General features: G+C 45.6%; 1 protein-coding gene, 2 non-coding genes and 1 pseudogene across 4 annotated transcripts in view; 3 read left to right on the top strand and 1 right to left on the bottom strand.

The window, feature by feature from the left end:
• Nucleotides 1-1,373: 1,373 nt before the first annotated feature.
• On the top strand, nt 1,374-1,503 carry LOC120365767 (small nucleolar RNA SNORA18). Its single transcript, XR_005580622.1, has one exon. It is a non-coding gene; the product is annotated as a small nucleolar RNA SNORA18 (small nucleolar RNA).
• An 829-nt stretch (nt 1,504-2,332) lies between these two features.
• LOC141581886 (U6 spliceosomal RNA) lies at nt 2,333-2,439 on the bottom strand. Its single transcript, XR_012514687.1, has one exon. It is a non-coding gene; the product is annotated as a U6 spliceosomal RNA (small nuclear RNA).
• A 7,585-nt stretch (nt 2,440-10,024) lies between these two features.
• On the top strand, nt 10,025-12,434 carry LOC120365090 (gamma-aminobutyric acid receptor-associated protein-like 2 pseudogene; annotated as a pseudogene).
• A 6,634-nt stretch (nt 12,435-19,068) lies between these two features.
• The window catches only part of JMY (junction mediating and regulatory protein, p53 cofactor), a 105,047-nt gene continuing 100,518 nt past the window's right edge, over nt 19,069-23,597 (top strand). The window contains exon 1 of one of the 2 annotated variants that reach the window (XM_074384348.1): nt 19,069-20,638. In XM_074384348.1, the coding sequence (XP_074240449.1) occupies nt 19,607-20,638 (1,032 nt within the window). In that variant the 5' untranslated portion in view covers nt 19,069-19,606. The remainder of the gene's footprint in view (nt 20,639-23,597) is intronic. The other variant, XM_003920812.4, reaches the window with a different exon arrangement.

The following is a 23,597-nucleotide window of genomic DNA, read 5'->3' as shown; positions in this document are numbered from 1 at the left end:
ACTTAACATCATGTTTCTGAGAATTAACCATGTTGAAAGATGGCAAATTTAGTTTTTCACGGATGTCTTATTAGTTCATTCATTTTCTTTTTTTTTTATATATTTTTATTTTTATTTTTATTTTATTTTGTTTTATTTTATTGCATTTTAGGTTTCGGGGTACATGTGATGAACATGCAAGATTGTTGCATAGGTACACACATGGCAGTGTGGTTTGCTGCCTTCCGTCCCCTCACCTGTATCTGTCATTTCTCCCCATGCTATCTCTTCCCACCTCCCCACCCCCCACCCCTCCCCCATTTCCCCCCAACGGACCCCAGTGTGTAGTGCTCCCCTCCCTGTGTCCTTGTGTTCTCATTGTTCAGCACCCGCCTATGAGTGAGAATATACGGTGTTTGATTTTCTGTTCTTGTGTCAGTTTGCTGAGAATGATGGTTTCCAGGTTCATCCATGTCCCTACAAAGGACATGAACTCATCGTTTTTGATGGCTGCGTAATATTCCATGGTGTATATGTACCACATTTTCCCTATCCAGTCTATCATCGTTGGGCATTTGGGTTGGTTCCAGGTCTTTGCTATTGTAAACAGTGCTGCAATGAACATTCGTGTGCACGTGTCCTTGTAGTAGAATGATTTATAATCCTTTGGATATATACCCAGTAATGGGATTGCTGGGTCAAATGGGATTTCTATTTTTAGGTCCTTGAGGAATCGCCACACTGTCTTCCACAATGGTTGAACTAATTTACATTCCCACCAACAGTGTAGAAGTGTTCCTATTTCTCCACATCCTCTCCAGCATCTGTTGTTTCCCGATTTTTTAATGATCGCCATTCTAACTGGTGTGAGATGGTATCTCAATGTGGTTTTGATTTGCATTTCTCTGATGACCAGTGATGATGAGCATTTTTTCATATGTTTGTTGGCCTCCTGTATGTCTTCTTTTGTAAAGTATCTGTTCATGTCCTTTGCCCATTTTTGAATGGGCTTGTTTGTTTTTTTCTTGTAGATCTGCTTTAGTTCTTTGTAAATTCTGGATATCAGCCCCTTGTCAGATGGGTAGGCTGCAAAAATTTTTTCCCATTCTGTTGGTTGAGTTCTTTCATTTTCTTTCTTTCTTTTTTTTTTTTTTAAGACGGGGTTTCACCGTATTGGTCAGGTTGATCTTGAACTCCTGACCTTGTGATCCACCCACCTTGGCCTCCCAAAGTGCTTGGATTACAGGTGTGAGCCACCGCACCCGGCCAGTTCATTCATTTTCATTTCTGAATTTTTTATTGTAGGGACTATCCTACATACATTTATTGATTACTATATGATGAAAATTGAGGTTGTTTCCAGATTTTTACTATTACAAATAATATTACTATTGGTTGAAGTCTATCTCAATGGAGATTTTCCTATAGCTGCTTGTCGTTGTAAACTCCTCATAAAGTAGCTGTGGTTTTGCTTTACTCACAGGACTATTTGTTAGATTTGTGGGAAAGAACTATAAGACAGTTGCTAAAAATATGAACGACCTAATAATTTCTGTTTTATTGTAGATACTAGCATATTCCATAGATCTATTCTATTATTCTCGAGTGTAATAGCTTAGAAATGAATATAATTGAACATATCATGTTTAGAGAGGGTGTCAAATTGAGAACCAGGCAGATCCACCTACTCTAAAAATGACCCTAAAGTAAATTCGTTGTAGAAATTAGATTCCAGGCTGAGTACAGCAGCTCACACCTATAATCCCAGCACTTTGGGAGGCTGAAGTGGGCGGATTATGAGATCAAGAGATCGAGACCATCCTGGTTAACATGGTGAAACCCTGTCTCTACTAAAAATACAAAAAAAATAAAAAATAAAAAAATTAGTAGGCGTGGTGGCACGTGCCTGTAGTCCCAGCTACTCCGGAGGCCAAGGCAGGAGACTCACTTGAACCCAGGAGGCAGAGGTTGCAGTGAGCAGAGATCACGCCACTGTACTCCAGCCTGGAGGCCAGAGCAAGACTCCATCTCAAAAAAGAAAGAAAGAAAGAAAGAAATTAGATCCCAAAGATTCTTGATTTTTCCATAGGTGAATTTTGAGGCCTTCAGGAATGTATCCATATAAAAAGGAGATGAAAGAAGTCAAAATAAAGGAATTATGGGCTCACAGGACAACTGGATTAAGCATTAATTCTATTAAAAAGGGCTAATTTGAAGATAAATCTATTGAAGATAACTTTTGACTCTAGCTCTTTAGAGGAACTAAAGGGACCTTGATCGACAGTGTAAGGAATCACAACATCAAATTTCTTTCTTTTTTTTTTTTTGTAAAATATAACAAAAAATAAAAAATAATTTTATGGAACCCTTCACGAATTTGCATGTCATCCTTGAGCAGGGGCCACACTAATCTTCTCTGTATCGTTCCAATTTTAGTATATCTGCTGCCGAAGCGAGCACAACATCAAATTTCTTGAATAAATTTTTTTTTTTTTTTTTTTTTTTTTTTTTTTTGAGATGGAGTTTCGCTCTTGTTACCCAGGCTAGAGTGCAATGGCGCGATCTCAGCTCACCGCAACCTCCGCCTCCTGGGTTCAGGCTATTCTCCTGCCTCAGCCTCCTGAGTAGCTGGGATTACAGGCACGTGCCACCATGCCCAGCTAATTTTTTGTATTTTTAGTAGAGACGGGATTTCACCATGTTGACCAGGATGGTCTTGATCTCTCGACCTCGTGATCCACCCGCCTCGGCCTCCCAAAGTGCTGGGATTACAAGCTTGAGCCACCGCGCCCGGCCAAAAATTTATTGACTTAATAATTTAATATTACTATGAACCTTATGGCAGACATGGAGAGGCACAGCCAAGATCCTCTTTCAAGGAAAGTGTTATTGTCTCAACGCCTCAACTGCTGACAGTGCAGTCAGTGTGCAACATTGATTCAGCTTTCAGTCCCTTTAGAGGATCACTTCAGTTTCACCTAAGGCTGACCCTTCCAAGGACAACCCATATTCCATGACTGGGCAAGTGCATAAACACCTGGCCCATGGTAGGAGCAGCTTAGCTCCACAGCTGCTTACAGAGTCAGGGCTTTTGGGCCCCCAGCACAGCATGGTGTCTTCATCTTCCCTCTTCACTCTCTCCCACTCTTTTCCACAAAAGGCACACTCTAGTAAATGACCTGTCCATGAAATTCTGTAAACATTAACAGATTAATAAAGACAAATATGATTATCTCAATATATGCTACAAGCTACTCTGTGGGAGAGAGAGGCCATATGGAGGAGTACGGAAGCCCCAGACACGTGAATGAAGAAGCCATATTGGACGTCCAGCCTGGTCAAGCCCCAAGTGAGAACCACCCAAGCAAAGCCCAGTCCCACCCAAGCAAGCCCTACAGAGATAAGAGAGATGATAATAAATCATTGTTTTTGCATCACTTTAAATCTGAGGATGGCTTGTTACAAAGTAGTATATGAGAACCCTAGAATAGAAGAAAACAGCCTAAGCAACATGGCAAAACCTCATCTCTACAAAAAATACCAAGATTAGCCAGGCCTGGTGGTACACACCTGAAGGCTGAGGTGGGAGAACTGCTTGAGCTCAGGATGTTGAGGCTGCAGTGGGCTGTGTTTGAGCCACTCTACTCCAGCCTGGAAGACAGAGAGAGACACTGTCTCAACAACAATAAAAAAAAGAATAGAAGAAAAACGTTCTGGCCAGGTGTGGTGGTTCTTGCCTGTAATCTCACACTTTGGGAGGACGAGGTTGGCAGATCACTTGAGCCCAAGAGTTCCAGATGAGCCTGGGCAACATGGGAAAACCTGTCTCTACAAAAAAAAACAAACAAACGAAAACACACACACACACACACACACACACACACACACACACACAAAGAAAGTAGAAAACTTTAATATAATATATATAGCTACCAAAAGCTATCTATGACAAATATCTTTTTTTTTTTTTGAGACGGAGTTTCACTCTTGTTACCCAGGCTGGAGTGCAATGGCGCGATCTCGGCTCACCGCAACCTCCGCCTCCTGGGTTCAGGCAATTCTCCTGCCTCAGCCTCCTGAGTAGCTGGGATTACAGGCATGTGCCACCATGCCCAGCTAATTTTTTGTATTTTTAGTAGAGACGGGGGTTTCACCATGTTGACCAGGATGGTCTCGATCTCTTGACCTCGTGATCCTCCCGCCTCGGCCTCCCAAAGTGCTGGGATTACAAGCTTGAGCCACCACGCCCGGCCGACAAATATCTTAAGAATGATACATTCGTAGAATTATTTTCATGAATTTCCAGAAGAAGACTAGCAAACACCAGAAGTGGTCCTAATCATCACTGTGTTGGAGGCTTTGGCTATAAGACCTGTGGGCAGAATAATACTCCCATCACAAGATGTAGGTGTGCTTATCTCTGAAACCTGTGAATATGCGAAGTTAATTAGCAAAGGAAGAAAGGAGAATGAAGGTTACAGATGGCATTAACACTGCTAATCATCTGACCTTAAAATACCTTATCTGTGGCTACTCTGGTACATTGCCTAGGAAGCAGTTCTCTGAAAGAAGCAGTACCTCTGCTGTTACGCAGATCACTTGAGGTCAGAGTTTGAGACCAGCCTGGCCAACATGGCTAAACCCCATCTATACTAAAAATACAAAAATTATCCAGGTATGGTGGCACATGCCTGTTATCCCAACTACTTAGGAGGCTGAGGAAGGAAAATCCATTGAACCTGGGAGGCAGAGTTTGCAGTGAGCCGAGACTGTACCATTGCACTCCAGCCTAGGTGACCAAGTGTGACTATGTCTCAAAAAAATAATAAAAATAAAAAATAAAAATAGAGCATCCTGGACTATCCAGGTGGGACTAATGTAATCGCAGGGTCCTTAGAAATGGAATAGGGAGCCGGGCATGATGGTGCGTGCCTGTAGTCCCAGCTACTTAGGAGGCTGAGGCTGAGGCTGGAGGATCGCTTGAGTCCAGGAGTTCTCAGCTGTCATGTGCTATGCCGATAGGGTGTCCGCACTAAGTTCAGCATCAGTATGGTGACCTCCTAGGAGCAGGGGACCACCAGGTTGCCTAAGGAGGGGTGAACTGGCCCAGGAAATGGAGCCAGTCAGAACTCCTGTGCTGATCAGTAGTGGGATAGTGCCTGTCAATAGCCACTGCACTCCAGCCTGGGCAACATAGGGAGACCCCATCTCTCTCTAAAAAAAAAAGTAAAACATATATATAAAAAAATAAAAAATAAAGAAATGGAATAAGGAGGCAGAAGTCAAGAGTGAGAGAAAGAGATGTAGTAACAGATATAGGATCTGTCCCTGAGAAAGAGTGCTGTACTGAGAAGAGAACTTCACTCACTGTTGCTGGCTTAGAAGATGAAGGAAGAAGGCCACAAGCCTGGGAGTGTGGGGAGCATCTGGAAGCTAGGGAGAGCATGGAAATGGATTCTGCCTTAGAGCCTCCAGAAAGAATGCACTCCTTCAGACACCTTGGTTTTAGCCCAGTAAGGCTCATTACAGACTTCTGAACTCTAGAACTTGAATAAGTTTGAGTTTTAAGTCTTTAAGTTTGTGGTAATTTATTAAAGCAGCTGTAGAACTCTAACACAGTGAGAACACAGTGTGGGAGGGGAAAAACATAAAATAATAAAATAAAAATAAAACTCTAACACAAAACCACATATGTATCTCCACCAATGTGGTGACAAAAAAAGAAAAAAAAAAACAAAAAACCAAAAACCATATATGTATATTTTGGTTGGGTGCCATGGCTCATGCCTGTAATCCCAGCACTTTGGGAGGGCAAGGCAGGTGGATCACTTGAGGTCAGGAGTTCAAAACCAGCATGACCAACATGGCGAAACCCTGTCTTTACTAGAAATACAAAAATTAGCTGAGCATGGTGATGGGTGCCTATAATCCCAGCTACTCAGGAGGCTGAGGCAGGAGAACCATTTTAATACAGGAGGCGGAGGTTGCAGTGAGCCAGGATGGCGCCACTGCACTTCAGCCTGGGCAACAGAGCGAGACTCCATTTCAAAAACAAAAACAAAGGCTGGGTGTGGTGGCTCACGCCTGTAATCCCAGCACTCTGGGAGGCCAAGGTGTGTGGATCACCTGAGATTGGGAGTTGGAGACCAGCCTGACCAAGATGACCATCGTAGTAGAGATGACCATCTCTACTGAAAATACAAAATTAGTCAGGTGTGGTGGTGCATGCTGTAGTCCCAGCTACTCGGGAGGCTGAGACAGGAGAATCACTTGAACCCAGGAGACGGAGGTTGCAGTAAGCCAAGATTGCACTATTGCATTCCAACCTGGGCAACAAGAGTGAAACTCCGACTCAAAACAAAACAAAACAAATACCCTATATATATAGTCATATTATAGATATAATAAGAGATATAATGATTAAAAAGTAAAATGTGCACTTGGGGATATGTGTATATTATTCTTTTCCTCAAAAATACTTTTTAGAAATGCAGTTACTATTCTAGGTTCTGTAATTTCCATATGGGTTCTTCTTGCCCAATGCACAGATAAAATGAATTTGCTGCAGCAGAGAAAGAGTTAAATTGACATAAAACCGGCCGGGCGCGGTGGCTCAAGCCAGTAATCCCAGCACTTTGGGAGGCCGAGGCGGGTGGATCACGAGGTTGAGAGATCGAGACCATCCTGGTCAACACGGTGAAACCCCGTCTCTACTAAAGGTGCAAAAAATTAGCTGGGCATGGTGGCACATGCCTGTAATCCCAGCTACTTAGGAGGCTGAGGCAGGAGAATTGCCTGAGCCCAGGAGGCGGAGGTTGCGGTGAGCCGAGATCGCGCCATTGCACTCCAGCCTGGGTAACAAGAGCGAAACTCCGTCTCAAAACAAAACAAAACAAAACAAAACAAAACAAAACAAAATTTGACATAAAACCAACCACATGGGAGAACTGGGGTTCTCACTCAAATCAGTCTCCCCAAAGGCCTGGAGGTTAGAGTTTTTATGGACAATTTGGCGGCAGGGGGCTAGGGAATGAGTGTTGCTGATTGGTTGGGGATGGAAATCATAGGGGTTTGGAGAGTCGTCTTGTGCTTAGTCTGCCTCCGGATAGGGCCACAGAACTTGTTGAATCATGAGTCATTAGGGCAGGCAGGGTGATGTTATCTATAGGAGCAATTGGGGAAGTGAAAAGTCTTGTGACCTTTGACCACATGACTCCTGAGCAGTAAGGAACTATAGAAACTACATAAACTATCCCTATCTTATAATCTCTGGAGAAATGACTCCTGAGCAGTAAGAGACTGTAGAGACTATACCTATCTGGCCGGGAGTGATGGCTCATGCCTGTAATCCAAGCACTTTGGAGGTCAAGGCGAGTGGATCACCTGAGGTCGGGAATTCAAGACCAGCCTAACCAACATGGTGAAACCCAGTCTCTAAAAAAAAAAAAAAAAAAAAAAAAGAGACTATATCTATCTTGTGACCTCTGTCTACATGAATCCTGAGCAGTTAGGGATTATAGAAACTATACTTACATTTTATCAGAGTTTGGCTCTTATCATAATCCTATTCTTGTGAACTTTCATTAGTCTTACAAAGGCAGCTGTCAGTCCCTAAGCAAGGAGGGAGGGAGAGACTATTTATCATCCTACTTTCAAATTAAACTACAAATTCCTCCCAAAGTTAGCTTGACGTATGCACAGGAATGACCAAGGATAGCTTGGAGGTCAGAAGTAAGATGAGTCAACTATGTCAGATTTCTCTTACTGTCATAATTTTGCAAAGATGCTTTAATCATCTTAAAAAAAAAAAAAAAAAAAAAAAAAAGGCTCCGCACGGTGGCTCACGCCTGTAATCCTAGCACTTTGGGAGGCCAAGGTGGGTGAATCACCTGAGGTCAGGAGTTCAAGACCAGCCTCGCTATCATGGTGAAACCCCATCTTTAAAAAAAAAAAAAAAAAAAAAGTGCTTTCAGTTCTGTTTTTGCTTTTTATTTTTTAGACAGTCTCACTCTGTTGCCAGGCTGGAGTGCAGTGGCTCTGTCTTGGCTCATGGCAACCTCTGCCTCCCAGGTTCAAGCAATTCCCCTGCCTCAGCCTCCAGAGTAGCTGGGACTACAGGTGTGTGCCACCACACCCCAATAATTTTTTTTTTTTTTTTTTTTTGTATTTTCAGTAGAGACAGGGATTCACCATGTTAGCCAGGATGGTCTCTATCTCTTGACTTTGTGATCCACCTGCCTCAGCCTCCCAAAGTGCAGGGATTACATGTGTAAGCCACTGCACCTGGCCCAAAGGTGCTTTCAGTTCTAAACTTTATTAAGTTATATTCAGATTTTTGACATTAGTTAAGATGAATAAAGAAAGGAATACTACCCAGTGAGGAAGCATTCAAACTCCATTTAGTATTTAGCTTAGAATTTGAAAAGTTATTTCAAACGACATAATGAAGCCACACCCTGAAAATCTGCTTAGAAGATTCTGAAAGTCTATTTCTAAAAAAAACTATCTGTGGGCTGGGTGTGATGGCTCACACCTGTAATCCAAGCACTTTGGAGGCCAAGGCGGGTGGATCACCTGAGGTCAGGAGTTCAAGACCAGCCTGACCAACATGGTGAAACCCTGTTGTTGTTTTTTCTTTTAAATAAAAAAGTTAAAAAATAAAAAAATAGGCCAGGTGCAGTGGCTCAGGCCTGTAATCCCAGCACTTTGGGAGGCCGAGGCGGGTGGATCACGAGGTCGAGAGATAGAGACCATCCTGGTCAACATAGTGAAACCCCGTCTCTACTAAAAATACAAAAAAAAAAAAAAAAAAAACTAGCTGGGCGTGGTGGCACATGCCTGTAATCCCAGCTACTTAGGATGCTGAGGCAGGAGAATTGCCTGAGCCCAGGAGGCGGAGGTTGCGGTGAGCCGAGATTGTGCCATTGCACTCCAGCCTGGGTAACGAGAGCGAAACTCCGTCTCAAAAAAAAAAATAAATAAATAAATAAAAAATAAACTATTTGTGATAATCCACTCAAACTGAAGCGAATTAGTAGAATGTGAACACCACATCCCTATTCATATTTGTATTCTCAATGTGTCGTGAATCAGTGAAAGAATAGTACCAAATCTTTTTAAAGCACAGATGGTGTTTGTGGCAGCTATGAGAACATTCCTTTCAGATCTTCCAGCATGGTAGAGTGAGGACCCTGACTGCCGCATGCCAAATCTACCACACTCCCCTAGGCTGCTCTCAGCCAATGACTGAGTACGGCAGGAAAACAGGCAGGCCTGGTCTGTAAGACTCAAAACTCAAACAGGTAACTTTGCTCTGAGGACTCCTCACAGGCCTAGTGGAAACTTTCTTAGATTCTACCCTTAAGATGCTTCTTACTGAAACTTCCTTTCCTCCCACGCTCCTTCACATGTGTCTGACCTGGATCACCCTTGCCCTCCTCTTGTTCCAGCTTCCTTCTCATTTTCCTCCATAGGCATTCCCTGCCCGCCTCACAAAATCTCTTGCACATCTGATCCCATTTTTGTATTTGCTGCTTGGAGGATTTTTTTTTTCTTTGAGACCGGGTCTGGCTCTGTTGCCCAGGTTGCAGTGGAGTGGCACAATCTTGGCTCACTGCAATCTCCACCTCCTGGGCTTAAGCCATCCTTTCACTTCAGCCTCCCGAGTTGCTGGGACTACAGGTGCACGCCACCAACTTTCCTTGCCTCATTTCTTTCTTTTTTTCCTATCTAGCCACTCAGGAGTTGAAAATAAAGATATTTGGCCATAATTGATACAATGTAAAATACCAAAAAGGGTAGTCATAGCAGATCAGGACATGAACTGCTCAGATTCCCCCTTCAAGAAAGTATTTGCTACCCAACTGCAAGGAGTGAGGTGAGCTGACAGCCCCCAGCCACGGGCACCTTCAGGATTAGCCTCAGCTTTTGAGGTGAGGTCACATACTTCTTGAGGGGCCCCGTAGCCCATGATTGATTGTGACAAAGGTAGCTGAGATCACATGCTTCATGGGTTGGCTTGGGTCCTGGCCCAAGAGTGAGTCCAATGGTCAATGTGTTCTTTTCCATCATCCGGGGGATGATGAAACTTGCTACCAGGGTACTCATAGAAGCCTGAAAATAAGCAACGGTCCTTACAGAGACTTTATTAAAATGCTTCCCATAATATAGGGAAGAGAAAGGGAGTAAATGGCTCAGGAAGTGACAATGCTGGAATGAACAAATTACCCGGGGCCGAAATAAGGTTTATGTTCTCCAAGAAAGCTCAAAGGACACACATTTACCAAGGGTATTAGTAATGTGCGAGTGGGAGGAGCCCCAGCATGGTGATGAAGTTCAGGTGGCTCTCTGCAGGCCAGGGTTAATGGCCAGAGAAGCAGTCACATAATTTAGCTCACTAATACCAATAGCAATGAAAAGACCTGAACAATAGAGGCCAGGTGGTAGCATTTCACCATCAAAAGCCAGATGGTCACAATGTCCATAGTTATGGTTAATGGAAACAGTATCCTAGGGGCAAAATAGCTGGGCAGCCAACAGGCACTGCTTAATGTCATGATCAAAATAGAGCAAGAGTAGACGAGCAGGAGGTTGAGGGCAGTTACTCAAAAATACCTCTTTTGCCCAGTTTCTGTACCTAAATCAGTTTTCAGTTTTCAGATCTAGTGCCCATTGCTTTAAGAGATGGCCAGATCCCAGTACAAAGAACCCTGTAATACATACTGGTTTCTCCAGTTCTTCCACGGAAGATGTGAGTGACTGTTCACTGGAGTGAGGGATTTACTTCAACATTCCAAGGACTTCTGGAGACAGGGTCCAAGTTGACACAGATACCCAATGACTGGAAACTTCATCATGGTCTCTGTGTTAGAGTGGGGGCCTACAGGGGCCAGTAAATGAAGCCCTGACCCAAGAGTGAGTCCAGTGGTCTATGAAATCACCTGGTGGCTGGGCATGGTGGCTCACGCCTGTAATCCCAGCACTTTGGGAGGCCAAGGTGGGAGGATCACCTGAGGTTAGGAGTTCAAGACCAGCCTAGCCAACATGGTGAAACCCTGTCTCTACTAAAAATACAAAAAATTAGCCGGGCGTGGTGGCACATGCCTGTAATGCCAGCTACTCAGGAGGCCGAGGCAGGAGAATCACTTGAACCTTGGAGGCGGAGGTTGCAGTGAGCTGAGATCACACCATTGCACTCCAGTCTGGGTAAAGTGAAACTCCATCTCAAAAAAAAAAAAAAAAAAAAAAAAAGAAAAAGAAAAAAAGAAACCACCTGGTGAATACTTCCCTGGTCCCCAAATATACTATTGGGATTGACACTGTGGCAGAGTAACCCACAGGCTGTACCTGTTGGTGGGGGCTATCATAGTGGGGAATGTCCAATAGAAGCCTCCCAAACTGCCTCCCTCCCACCAAGATAGTGAATCGAAACCAGTATAGTCCTGGAGAAAGATGGCAGAAATTAGGGTCACTCTTAAGATGCAAACATGCTGGTCCCTATCCTACCTCTGTTTAATTTGCTAGTCTGGTCCTTGCAAATATTAGATGGATCCTGGAGACAAATGTTCAACCAAGAAATAGCCCTGATCACAGCTGCTTCACCAGATGTGGTGTCTTTGCTAAAACAGATAATACAGTCTCTGGTACACAGTATGCAGCCATTGATTTGGCAAATGTGTTCTTTCCTATCTCTGTTAGGAAAGACCAGAAACAACGTGCTCCAGGGCCATGTTAACTCTTTGGCCATCTGTCATAATATAGCCTGAAAGACATTAGGACCATCTGGACATATTGCAGAATATCACGTTGATTCATTCATTACATTGAGGACATCATGCTGAACAGGAGTAAGAGGATACTAACATGCTGGAAATGCTGGTAAGGCACATGCGCACAAGAGCGAGATAAACCCTACAAAAGTTAGGTACTTGCTACCTCGGTAAAGTTTCTGCTCATCTTGTGGTCAGGACATTCCCTTAATAGTAAAGGGAATAGTAAAGGCCTGTGTGTTATTGCCACTGCCATTGTTGTCATGGTGGTTGCACTGAGCTCTGTGTTTTCTAGAATTGGCTCTGTCCCTTCCCTGCCACCACCCTGAAGTGGGTGTTCAAGGAGGACTCACTAGAACACAGATACAAGGAGTTCCTGAAGATCAGAGTGAAATATCCTGATGAGGTTCCGGTGATTTTGGGAAAAAAATGGTCTCAGGCTCCCAGATTTTTGTTATTGACAAACAGAAGAACTTAGTTCCATTTGACAGCTGTTCAGTTCCATCTATGGCTCAGTTCATGTGAATCATTAGGAAAAGAATCCATCTTCCTTCTGAATTCTTCCTGTTTGTGGATAAAAGAGTCCCACAGTCCAGCCTAACTATGGGAGAGCTTTACAAGAAGGAAAAAGATACAGATGGAATCTTGTATGTGGCCTCTAGTGGAGAGAACACTTTCGGCTTTTGAGGCCCATTGCTGGGCTAGGTGCACCTTTACTGCTTATGTATCTTGTAAATGTCCTAGCACCTTGGGAAACCAAGGCAGGAGGATGGCTTAAATTCAGGGGTTTGGGACAAGCCTTGGCAACATAAGGAGACTCTGTCTCTACAAAAAAAAAATCAGCTGAGTGTGGTGGAGCTATGGTCCCAAGCTACTCAGGACGTTGAGATGGGAGGATTGCTCCAGCCCAGGAGATAGATGCTGCAAGGAGCCAAGATTGCACTACTGCACTTCAGCCTGGGTGACACAGCAAGATCCTATCTTAAAAAAAGAAAAAAAAAAAAATTAGAAAGAAAATAAAAAAGGGAGCACCAGCTGTGGCCATGAGGTCAACTGTGGCTACGGAGGCTGTAGTTTGCCCAATAACCTTCCTCTTTTGTTTTCCCTCAGGAAGAGAGGCCTGCCAGAGCCCTAGAGGAGCTGCTTCCCAGGTGTTTTTATGAAGCGGATCCATGTGGTACACAAGGTAAACGGTGGCAGTTGTGGAGATGCCTCAATTAGAAGCCCCTTCTAGAAAAGAGCCACTCATGGCCGGGCGCGGTGGCTCAAGCCTGTAATCCCAGCACTTTGGGAGGCCGAGGCAGGTAGATCACGAGGTCGAGAGATCGAGACCATCCTGGTCAACATGGTGAAACCCCGTCTCTACTAAAAATACAAAACATTAGCTGGGCATGGTGGCGCGTGCCTGTAATCCCAGCTACTCAGGAGGCTGAGGCAGGAGAATTGCCTGAACCCAGGAGGCGGAGGTTGCAGTGAGCCGAGATTGCCTCATTGCACTCCAGCCTGGGTAACGAGAGCGCAACTCCGTCTCAAAAAAAAAAAAAAAAAAAAGAAAAGAGCCACTCCTCAGCAGCAAGGAGTGTGGTAATTGGGTAGTCCCCACCTGTTAGTGTCTTCAGTGTCATCTTGAGGTTTTTATCCTACGCTTTTCTCAGAGTGGTCCCCAGCCAATGACTGAGCAAGGCCTGGCTATACCCACACAATAAGGAACTTCGCTGTTTTTTTGTTTTGTTTTGTTTTGTTTTTTTGAGATGGAGTTTCGCTCTTGTTGCCCAGGCTGGAGTACAATGATACGATGGCAGCTCACTGCAACCTCTGCCTCCCAGGTTCAAGCGATTCTGCTGCCTCAGCCTCCCAAGTAGCTGGGATTACAGGCATGCGCCATTACGCCTGGCTAATTTTGTATTTTTAATAGAGACAGAGTTTCTCCATGTTGCTCAGGCTGGTCTCGAGCTCCAGACCTCAGGTGATCTACTGCCTTGGCCTTCCAAAGTGCTGGCATTACAGGCATCAAGCCACCGTGCCCAGCCATGAGGAAGTTCTTTAAGGGAAGTTTTTGCCTTGGAGCGTCCTGTAGGATTAGCCTGCCCAATTCTGCCTCTGACCCTACTCTTTCACAGGTGTTGCCCGCATATTTTTTTTTTTTCTTCCCCTGAGAGAGTCTCGCTCTGATGCCCAGGCTGGAGTGCAGCGGTGTAATTTTGGCTCACTGCAATTTCTGTCTCCCAGATTTAAGTGATCCTAGTGCCTTAGCCTCCCAAGTAGTTGGGATTACAGGCATGAACCACCATGTCTGGCTAATTTTTATTTTTAGTAGAAATGGGGTATTTTTAATAGAGACCATGTTCGCCAGGCTGGTCTCAAACTCCTGACCTCAAGTGATCTGCCAGCCTCAGCCTCCCAAAGTGCTGTAATTACAGGTGTGAGCCACTGTGCCCGGCACCCCATACATTTTTTGCATTCCTAACTTCTCAGTGCCTGCTTCTGGGACAATCTGAGACACCAATGCATCTGCAATTGGGCCCCTGACCTTGACGTTGCTCCCTGCTCTCCCAACCCTGGGATGTGTGACCTAACTAATCTGAACTGCTGTTTTCTCCTATATAAATTAAAGATGCTTATTCCTTGCATACCTGTATTTCGTGATTGTGAGGATAAAATGAATGTGTAAGAAAATGCTATGTAATTTGAAAACCACTATGAAAATTACTATAGTTTTTATGAAAAGTACTAAAGAGTTAAAGCATTTTCTGAGTTACCTAACAATGGGCAATAGTTCTAAAAACTTCCAACAGATAACAGTTTTCAAGCCCTTTGAAAGCTCCTATGGTGTATGTGGGGTTTTTCTGTAGTTTTGTTTATTCCCAGGGAGTAACTTATACACTAAGAGATCTTGCTTGGCAATCAGATACAGACCTAAACAAAGAATTGTAGAGTACTATAGTAACCTATCATGGGGATTTTGGTTTGTTTCTTTTCATTTCTAAGATAGCAACCACTAAGATAGCATGAACAAGAAACACTGAAACATCTCGTTGACAAAACATAGTGGCCAGTGTATTGAGAAGATATATTTAACATCTGTGTAACCAGGAACCAGTTTCTCTAGCACTTTTGTGATAAAATTTTACATGTGTGAATAAGTATTATAATTTTATTTTCTCTTAACACCATTTAATAAAATATTGTAATTTTAATATACATTTACATAAAATATTTCTTATAACATTATCTTTATTTATTTTTGAGACAGAGTCTTGCTATATTGCCCAGGCTGGAGGACAGCAGTGCAATCTCAGCTCACTGCCACCTCTGCTTCCCTGGTTCAAGTGATTCTCCTGTTTCAGCTTCCTGAGTAGCTGGGATTACAGGTGCCCACCATCATGCCCAGCTAATTTTTATTTTTAGCAGAGATAGGGTTTCATTATGTTGGCCAGGCTGGTCTCAAACTGCTGACCTTAAGCGATCTACCCACCTTAGCCTCCCAAAGTGTTGGGATTACAGATGTGAGCAGCCTCACCTGGCCTATTTATTTATTTTGAGACAGTCCCACTCTGTTGCCCAGGCTGGACTGCAATGGTGTGATCACGGCTCATTGCAGCCTTGACCTCCTGGGCTCAAGCAATCCTCCAACCTCAGCATCCCAAATACCTGAGACCACAGATGCATACCACCATGTCCAGCTATTTATTTATTTTGAGATGGAGTTTTGCTCTTGTTGCCCCAGCTGGAATGCAAAGGCACAATCTCAGCTTACTGAAACCTCTGCCTCTAAAGTTCAGGTGATTCTCCTGCCTCAGCCACCCTAATAGCTGGGATTACAAGCATCTGCCACCACATCCAGCTAATTTTGTATTTTTAGTAGAGACAAGGTTTCTCCATGTTGGTCAGGATAGTCTCAAGCTCCCAACCTGAGGCGATCTGCCCGCCTTGGCCTCCCAAAGTGCTGGGATTACAGGTGTGAACCACTGCACTGGCCTATTTTTTTTTTTTTTTTTTTTTTTTTTTTTTTTTTTGTAGATACAGGGTCTCCCCATGTTGCGGTTTCAAACTCTTGGGCTCAAATGATTCTCCTACCTTGGGCTCCCAAAGCATTTGGATTACAGGCATGAGTCACCCTGTCCAGCCATCCAACTAACATATTATTTCTTTGAGACGAAGTCTCGCTCTGTCACCCAGGCCAGAGTGCAGTGACGAGACCTCAGCGCACCACCACTTCCACCTCCTGGGTTCAAGTGATTCTCCTGCCTCAGCCTCCTGAGTAGCTGGAATTACAGGTGTGCACCACCACGCCCAGCTAATTTTTGTATTTTTAGTATAGGAAGAGTTTGGCCATGTTGGCCAGGCTGGTCTTGAGCTTCTTGACCTCATGATTCACTCATCTCAGATTACAGATATGAGCCACTGAGCCCGACCCTATTTTTTTTAAATAATATTTTTTTTCTTTTTTTCATCTTCTACTGTGAAGGGAACTTGTAAACAAAGTTTTTTTTTTACACTAATTCTCTGTATTCACAATTTTTTTTTTTTAGAGACGGGGTTTCACCATGTTGGCCAGACTGGTCTTGAACTTCTGACCTCAGGTGATCCACCTGCCTCGGCCTCCCAAAGGGCTGGGATTACAACCATGAGCCACCGCGCCCAGCCTGTATTCACAATTATATATAATGGGATCATGTCAGTAATGTTTTATCAGAAAAACTAACTTTTAGCAGTTGCTTTTTAGTAGAAAAGAAGATAAATTTTTCTATAATGTGCCATTTGCTTAGCTGGTAATTCAAACCTTTTTTCTTTTCTTTTTTCTTTTTTTTTTTTTCGGGTGGAGTCTCACTGTTGCCCAGGCTAGAGTACAGTGGTGCCATCTCAGCTCATTGCAACCTCCACTTCCTGGGTTCAAGGGATTCTCCTGCCTCAGCCTCCCAAGTAGCTGGAATTACAGGTGTGTGCCTGTAATTTTTGTGCCGGCTAACTTTTGTATTTTTAGTAGAGGCAGGGTTTCACCATGTTGGCCAGGCTGGTCTTGAACTCCTGACCTCAAGTGATCTACCTGCCTCAACCTCCCAAAGTGCTGGGTTACAGGCATCAGCCACCATGCCCAGCCCCGTAATTCAGATTTGAAATGGGTTTTCCCTCCTTTCTGCTTTTTAAAACTGTCTCTGACTTGCATTTGAGAGTTGACACAAACTCACAGTTACAAACTCTGAAAATTTGTGGTTTCACATAAAGAACTGTACAAAGTTAAAAACCAGCCAGGCTTGGTGGCTCATACCTGTTATCCCAGCACTTTGGAAGGCCCAGAGGGGTAGATGACCTGAGGACAGGCGTTCGAGACCAACATGGTTGACACCTCGTCTCCACTAAAAATACAAAAATTAGCCTGGTGTGATGGCACACGCCTGTAATCCCAGCTACTCAGGAGGCTGAGGCAGGAGACTAGCCTGAAGCCTGGAGGCAGAGGTTACAGTGAGCCAATATCATGCCACTGCAATCCAGTCAGGGCAACAGAGTGATACACCGTCTCAAAAAATAAAAAATAAAAAATAAAGTTAAAAACCAAAGTCATTTTGCACTTTGCCCATCCTGCCCAAAATGTCTTTTGTTGAGGGGGACATGTGGGGCGTCAAAGCAGATCTATATGTCTAAAGGTCTAAAGTATCTAGCTAGGTGACAGGGCTAAAATGTTTGGCTGTGTCTATAATCCCAGCACTTTGGGAGGCAGAACCGGGCAGATCATCTGAGGTCAGGAGTTTGAGACCAGCTTGGCCAACATGAAGAAACCCTGTCTACACTAAAACTACAAAAATCAGTCGGACTTGGTCGTGTGTGCCTGTAATCCCAGCTACTTGGGAGGCTGAGGCTGAAGAATCGCTTGAACCCACGGGGCTCCAGCCTGGGTGACAGAGTGAGACTCTAGTCTCAAAAAAAAAATTTTTGGGGGGGCTGTTTATTCAAGTATCAGGACAATACTGTACCAAGTGTTGAAGCTTAGAGCTGGACAATACTGAACTAAGTTTGAAGCTTAGCTAGTTCAGTACTGTTCTGTCATCTGAATAAACAGCTGTTTATTACTGAACCTAACAATACAAGATTAATCCAGATGGTTTTGCATATACTTTAGAAATGTGAATAAAAGTAAAAGAACAACTAATTCCTACTGTGCTTTACTATGGTGCACAGTATCTGTGACTTGGATACTAATCGGAAAAAGAATGCCAACAATATAAACTGGATTACAAAGCCTACTAGGCAATTTTAAGACTGTGTTTCATCACCATTTAGTAAGAATAGCAGAGATTGATATGACTTTTTTTGTATATGCATTCTGGGAACTCCGATAATTGAATACAACTTCAAAAGCGCTAAAGCCCAGTGACCTCAAAAGGAAGTTCACAGAACAGTACATAATGACGAAACCTGAAGCAATAAAACGCCAATGGGGCCCCGCGCGGTGGCTCACGCCTGTAATCCCAACACTTTTGAGGCTGAGGCGGGCGGATCAGGAGGACAAGAGATCAACACCACCATGCCAGCATGGTGAAACCCCGTCTCTATTAAAAATACAAACATTAGCTGGGTGTGGTGGGGCGCCTGTAGTCCCAGCCACTCGGGAGGCCGAGGCAAGAGAATCGCTTGAACTCCGGAGGCAGAGGTTGCAGTGAGCCGAGATCGCGCCACTGCACTCCAGCCTGACGACAGACCGAGACTCCGTCCCAAAACAACAACAACAAAACCCCACAACTAAAATGTAAACATTCACGCTCTTAGGATATGGCATTTTCATTTCGTTTTGGCGTGTTACTGGGCTGTCCTCAGACACCTTCCTTTCATATCTCAAACTCCTGTCTTTCCAGGAAAGCTTCTGGAATTTTTGTTTTGGTCTCAAGAGCATCAGGGGAGAACCTAACAGGCTGCGGGCGAGCCCCACGGAGTTCAGCACGCCGTTCCTCGCAGCGACACGACTTCTGAACGCAGGAGCGACGGCCCGTCCCGGCTCCCTCCAGGAGAATGGAGGCAAACGTACTACATTCGAGGGGCTCAAAACCTGGAATCGAAACGTCTCAGTTCCTCCGTCTTAGTTCCTCTTTTCCCGGGTTCGGAGGCCACCTGTGCGGCAGGGCACACCTGCCACTCTCTTAGCCTTCGGAACCGGCAACCCGCCGACCGCTGCCTCCAGCCGGTGGGAGTAAGAGGCCGAACGGAAGGAAGGAGAGTCGGGAGCGCGGTCTCTCGCTGGCTGGCTCAGGGGACGCCGAGGGGGGGCGCCGGCGCGCTCGGGCTGGGTGCGCGCGCCGCCGCCGCGTCACCAGCGTGCGGCACGTGCCCGTGTTTACGTCCCTCGTGGAGCCGCCGACGTCAGCAGTCGAATGGCAACATTGTGGCGATGCTGAGGCGCAGAGTTTAGGAGACGCGTTCTTCAGTCAGGCCGATCCCGGGTTTTCAGCGGCAGCAGCGGGGGCGGGGCGGGCGACCGGGACGCACACAGCGCCGGCCCGACCCCGCGGGACCCGTGCCTCACCTCCGGAGCGCCGCAGACGCAGCTCCACGGCCCCGCGCGGGGGGCGGCGGGCGGCCGCGGAGCGCTGCGGCAGCGCGGGGCTTGTAAACAGATCCGACCGCACGTGACCATGTGAACTACCTGCTCCCGGGACGCGTATTGTCCTTCCCGCGAGCCGCGCCACAAAGGAGCTCCGCGGTCCGAGCACGGAGGGACTGGCGAGCGAGCCGGGAGAGCGGGCCGGCGCACTAAGATGGCTGAAGGCGCCCGGCGAGGGTGAGCGGGGGGCGCGGCGCAGCCAGCGGGGAGTCCTCGGGTGGACCGGGCCAGCGGCCCTCGCGCGCGGCGAGAAGCCGGAGCCACCATGTCGTTCGCGCTGGAGGAGACACTCGAGTCGGACTGGGTGGCTGTGCGACCCCATGTGTTCGAGGAGCGCGAGAAGCACAAATTCGTCTTTATTGTGGCCTGGAACGAGATTGAGGGCAAGTTTGCCATAACCTGCCACAACCGGACGGCCCAGAGGCAGAGGAGCGGCTCCCGGGAGCAGGCGGGGGCGCGAGGTGGCGCCGAGGCCGGCGCAGCTGCGTCCGACGGGAGCCGCGGGCCCGGCAGCCCCGCTGGCAGGGGCCGGCCCGAGGCTACTGCCTGTGCACCTCTGGTTAGAAGCCCCGGGACCCGGCGGAGCCCGGCCTTGGCGGAGGGCGGCTCTCCTCGGAGCACTCGCAGCCTTCTGGGGGACCCGCGGCTGCGGAGTCCCGGCAGCAGAGGGGCGGAGAGTCGTCTTAGGAGCCCAGTGCGGGCCAGACCCAGCCCGGTTCTGAGAACGTCTGAAGCCAGCGATGCGACGGAGGCCGCTACTGCGGCAGCCCGGCCGGCGCCCAGAGAGGCCCCGGTGTCTTCTGTACGGATAGTGAGCGCCTCCGGGACGGTCTCCGAGGAGATCGAGGTGCTGGAAATGGTGAAGGAGGACGAGGCGCCTCTGGCGCTCTCGGACGCGGAGCAGCAGCCGCCCGCCGCCGAGCTGGAGTCTCCGGCCGAAGAGTGCAGCTGGGCCGGACTCTTCTCTTTCCAGGATCTGCGCGCGGTGCACCAGCAGCTGTGCTCGGTGAACTCGCAGTTGGAGCCGTGCCTGCCGGTGTTCCCCGAGGAACCTTCGGGCATGTGGACTGTGCTGTTCGGGGGCGCCCCCGAGATGACCGAGCAGGAAATCGACAGTCTGTGTTACCAGCTCCAGGTCTACCTGGGCCATGGCCTGGACACCTGCGGCTGGAAGATCCTCTCCCAGGTGCTCTTCACCGAGACCGACGATCCCGAGGAGTATTACGAAAGCCTCAGCGAGCTGCGGCAGAAGGGCTACGAAGAAGTGCTTCAGCGGGCCAGGAAGCGCATCCAGGAGGTGAGTGAGCGAGCTCTTAGTCTGGGCTCTACTGGTTGCTTTTGGTTTACTGGCTAAAGCAAAAGCTGGAGCCTTGGTCTCGGGTGTGCTCAGGTGGGACGGTTGCATTTCTGGACAAGAGGAAAGTAAGAGGGGTTCCTGATCTATCTTCCTATTCATCTCTCTTGGTGGCTGTCTTTAATTGGCTCTCTGAAGGACTTTCGTCTTTATTTCCTCCCCCGTTTATCAAATGTTAAGTGCGCTCTGTGTACTACTCAGTATTGGTAATGCGCAGTTAAAGCCACTCAGGAAACGGTGTTCTGTAAGCATAGGCTACATGGGCTTTTTTCTGCTTCTAAAGCTCTTTCCAGCAGGTACTGCCCAGATATCAACTCTTCTTTGTCCGTGTCATGTTTGTTTATTGAAAATAGGTTGTCTTACGGAGCAAAGTCGATCTGTTTTGATTCTCTTTTATGCAGTGTGGCAACCTACGCAAATTTTAAGTTCGTTATTTATTTTTATTTATTTTTCACCTGGGTGCAGGTGGGCTAAGGCCGAAAAGGGCGTTAGCCTAAGTTCGTTTTTAAACGAGTGACCTGTCCAAGTGAAAAAGCACCAAGCAGCCAAAGCAAATTTATTTTTAAAAGATTAAAAAAAAAATTTTTTTTTTTTCTTAAGGACTATCTTGGGTCTTTACAGATGGCTCAGGTTTCACTCCTGTTTTAGGAAGAAATAAAGGTTCTGCGCAGGAATGTTCGTTGTATTTTGTACTTACTGTAAAAGAAGTACAAAAGCCTTTTCAAACTACTTAATCCTTAAAATAACAAAAAATAATGGAAAAAAGGGTCTGAATTGGGTATACATACGGAGTTCTAGAATGTGTAAGAAATGTGTAATTCTTTGCTCACCAGCTTCTGTTGAAGGAACTTTACTAAAAAACGTCTTTTAAAATATAGTTTCCCCTAATGGACACTACACATAGTTTCTCAAAGCAAATTACTATTTTTACTATTAATGCAATTGTGATTGGTGGAGAAATGTCCCCCACTTCCCCCCGGGCTTTTTTATTTTTTGTAGACAAAGACTTTCTCTGTCGCCCAGGCTAGAGTGCAGTGGCGCGATCTGGGCTCACTGCAGCCTCCGCTTCCTGGGTTCAAGCGATTCTCCTGCCTCAGCCTCAGCCTCCTGAGTAGCTAAGACTTCAGGTGCGCGCCACCACGCCTGGCTAATTTTTATTTTTATTTTTGGTAGAGACAGCCTTTCACCATGTTGGCCAGGCTGGTCTCCATCTCTTGACCACGTGATCCTCCCACCTCGCCCTCCCAAAGTGAGCCAGAGCGCCCAGCCTGAAAAACTCCTTGTTACGGTGTTCATATTCCTGAGATTGTGCTGTTTTCTGCCTATGTATATATAATACTTGAATTGAACCCTGTTGTTAGACTAGGCAGCTGGAGCCTCCTATTTTTTTCGTAGAATATTAGATATTTTTCTTTATTAGACTTGAGTACTTAGGAAATGTTTCTCATTTATACCGTAGTACTCTTACATCTTCCTGAATCCAGATTTTCACTCTTTCCTTTTGGTTTATTGCATGCTAAATGTTACTCGCTGTAACATGATCCTAGGGTTCCAGGGATGTTTTTATTTCTCTTTTTAATCACCTCACTTTGGGAGTCTGTTCTACCTTAAATTCTTTTGAAGGAAATGACAGAAATCTTAAGTGACCACATACATTCTCAGAAGTGTTTGGTTAATACTGATCAGTATTTCTCTTAAACGGCAAGAACAAAGTGCTTTCTCTTAGTAGTACGATTTACAGATTTTTTTTTTTTTTTTAAAGACGGGATTTCACCATGTTGGTCAGTCTGGTCTTGAACTCCTGACCTCAGGTGATCTTCCCGCCTTGGCCACCCAAAGTGTTGGGATTACAGGCGTTAGCCACAGCGCCCAGCCTAAACTACATATTTTTAAAAATCTCAATCTACCTAAGGGCCATGGCCCACGCCTGTAATCCCAGCACTTTGGGAGGCCCGGGTGGGCAGTTCACGAGGTCAGGAGTTTGACACCAGCCTGACCAACATGGTGAAACCCTGTCTCTAAAATAAATAAATAAATAAATCCCTAATTAAGTAGGCCTGAGATCGAGACCATCCTAGCCAACTTTGTAGATACTCAGAAAAGCAACTGTCTCCAGTTTTTTTTATTCAAATGGGTCAAAAATAAGCTCTCAAAAAATATAATTTTCTAGAACTCCTTAAAAAGGGGATTACATTTTTAAAAAATCTTTTTAATTAGGAAAATTTAGGTTCTCTTGACCATAATGATTTATTTTCTTTAACAAAAAATCATTCTTTTTTTTTTTGAGAGAGAATCTGATTGTCGCCCAGGCTGAAGTGCAGTGATGCCATCTCAGCTCACTGCAACCTCATTCTCCCGCAATTCTCTTGCCTCAGCCTTCTGAGTAGCTGGGATTACAGGTGTGCGCCACCATGCCTGGCTAATTTTTGTATTTTTATTGGGGGGGTTTTACCATGTTGGTCAGGCTGGTCTTGAACTCCTGACCTCAGGTGATCTTAACCCACCTCGGCTTCCCAAAGTGCTAGGATTACAGGCATGTACTACGACCGGCAACTTCAGCATTTGAAAGTAGCTATCAAGGACAACAAATAGGTTCACTAATAATGCCTACTCTGACTTTTTCTGGAGATTCTGTGTTGAGATTATGTTTGGGGAGGAGGGAAGTGTTGTGTGATTTGTTGGTGGTGTCTGCCATGGGCATGATGGTGGAAGTATATAGGATGCTAGCCATTTATTTGTCTTAAGTCAATTAATTTTAACTTGCTTTCTTAATCATTTGCAGTAACATTTTTTAAGGTAACATTTTTAGAGAAGTTGCCATGTTTGTATTATTCTGTTGCCTTAGTTTGTGGAATTGGCTATACCTTTTCAAGCTAGGTTTATCTGATAAATCAATTACATT

This window comes from Saimiri boliviensis, chromosome 1 (genome assembly GCF_048565385.1).
Source record: "Saimiri boliviensis isolate mSaiBol1 chromosome 1, mSaiBol1.pri, whole genome shotgun sequence".
Lineage (NCBI taxonomy): Eukaryota > Metazoa > Chordata > Mammalia > Primates > Cebidae > Saimiri > Saimiri boliviensis.
The sequence above is the reverse complement of the archived record's forward strand: the minus strand, read 5'-3'. Positions and strand labels throughout refer to the sequence as shown.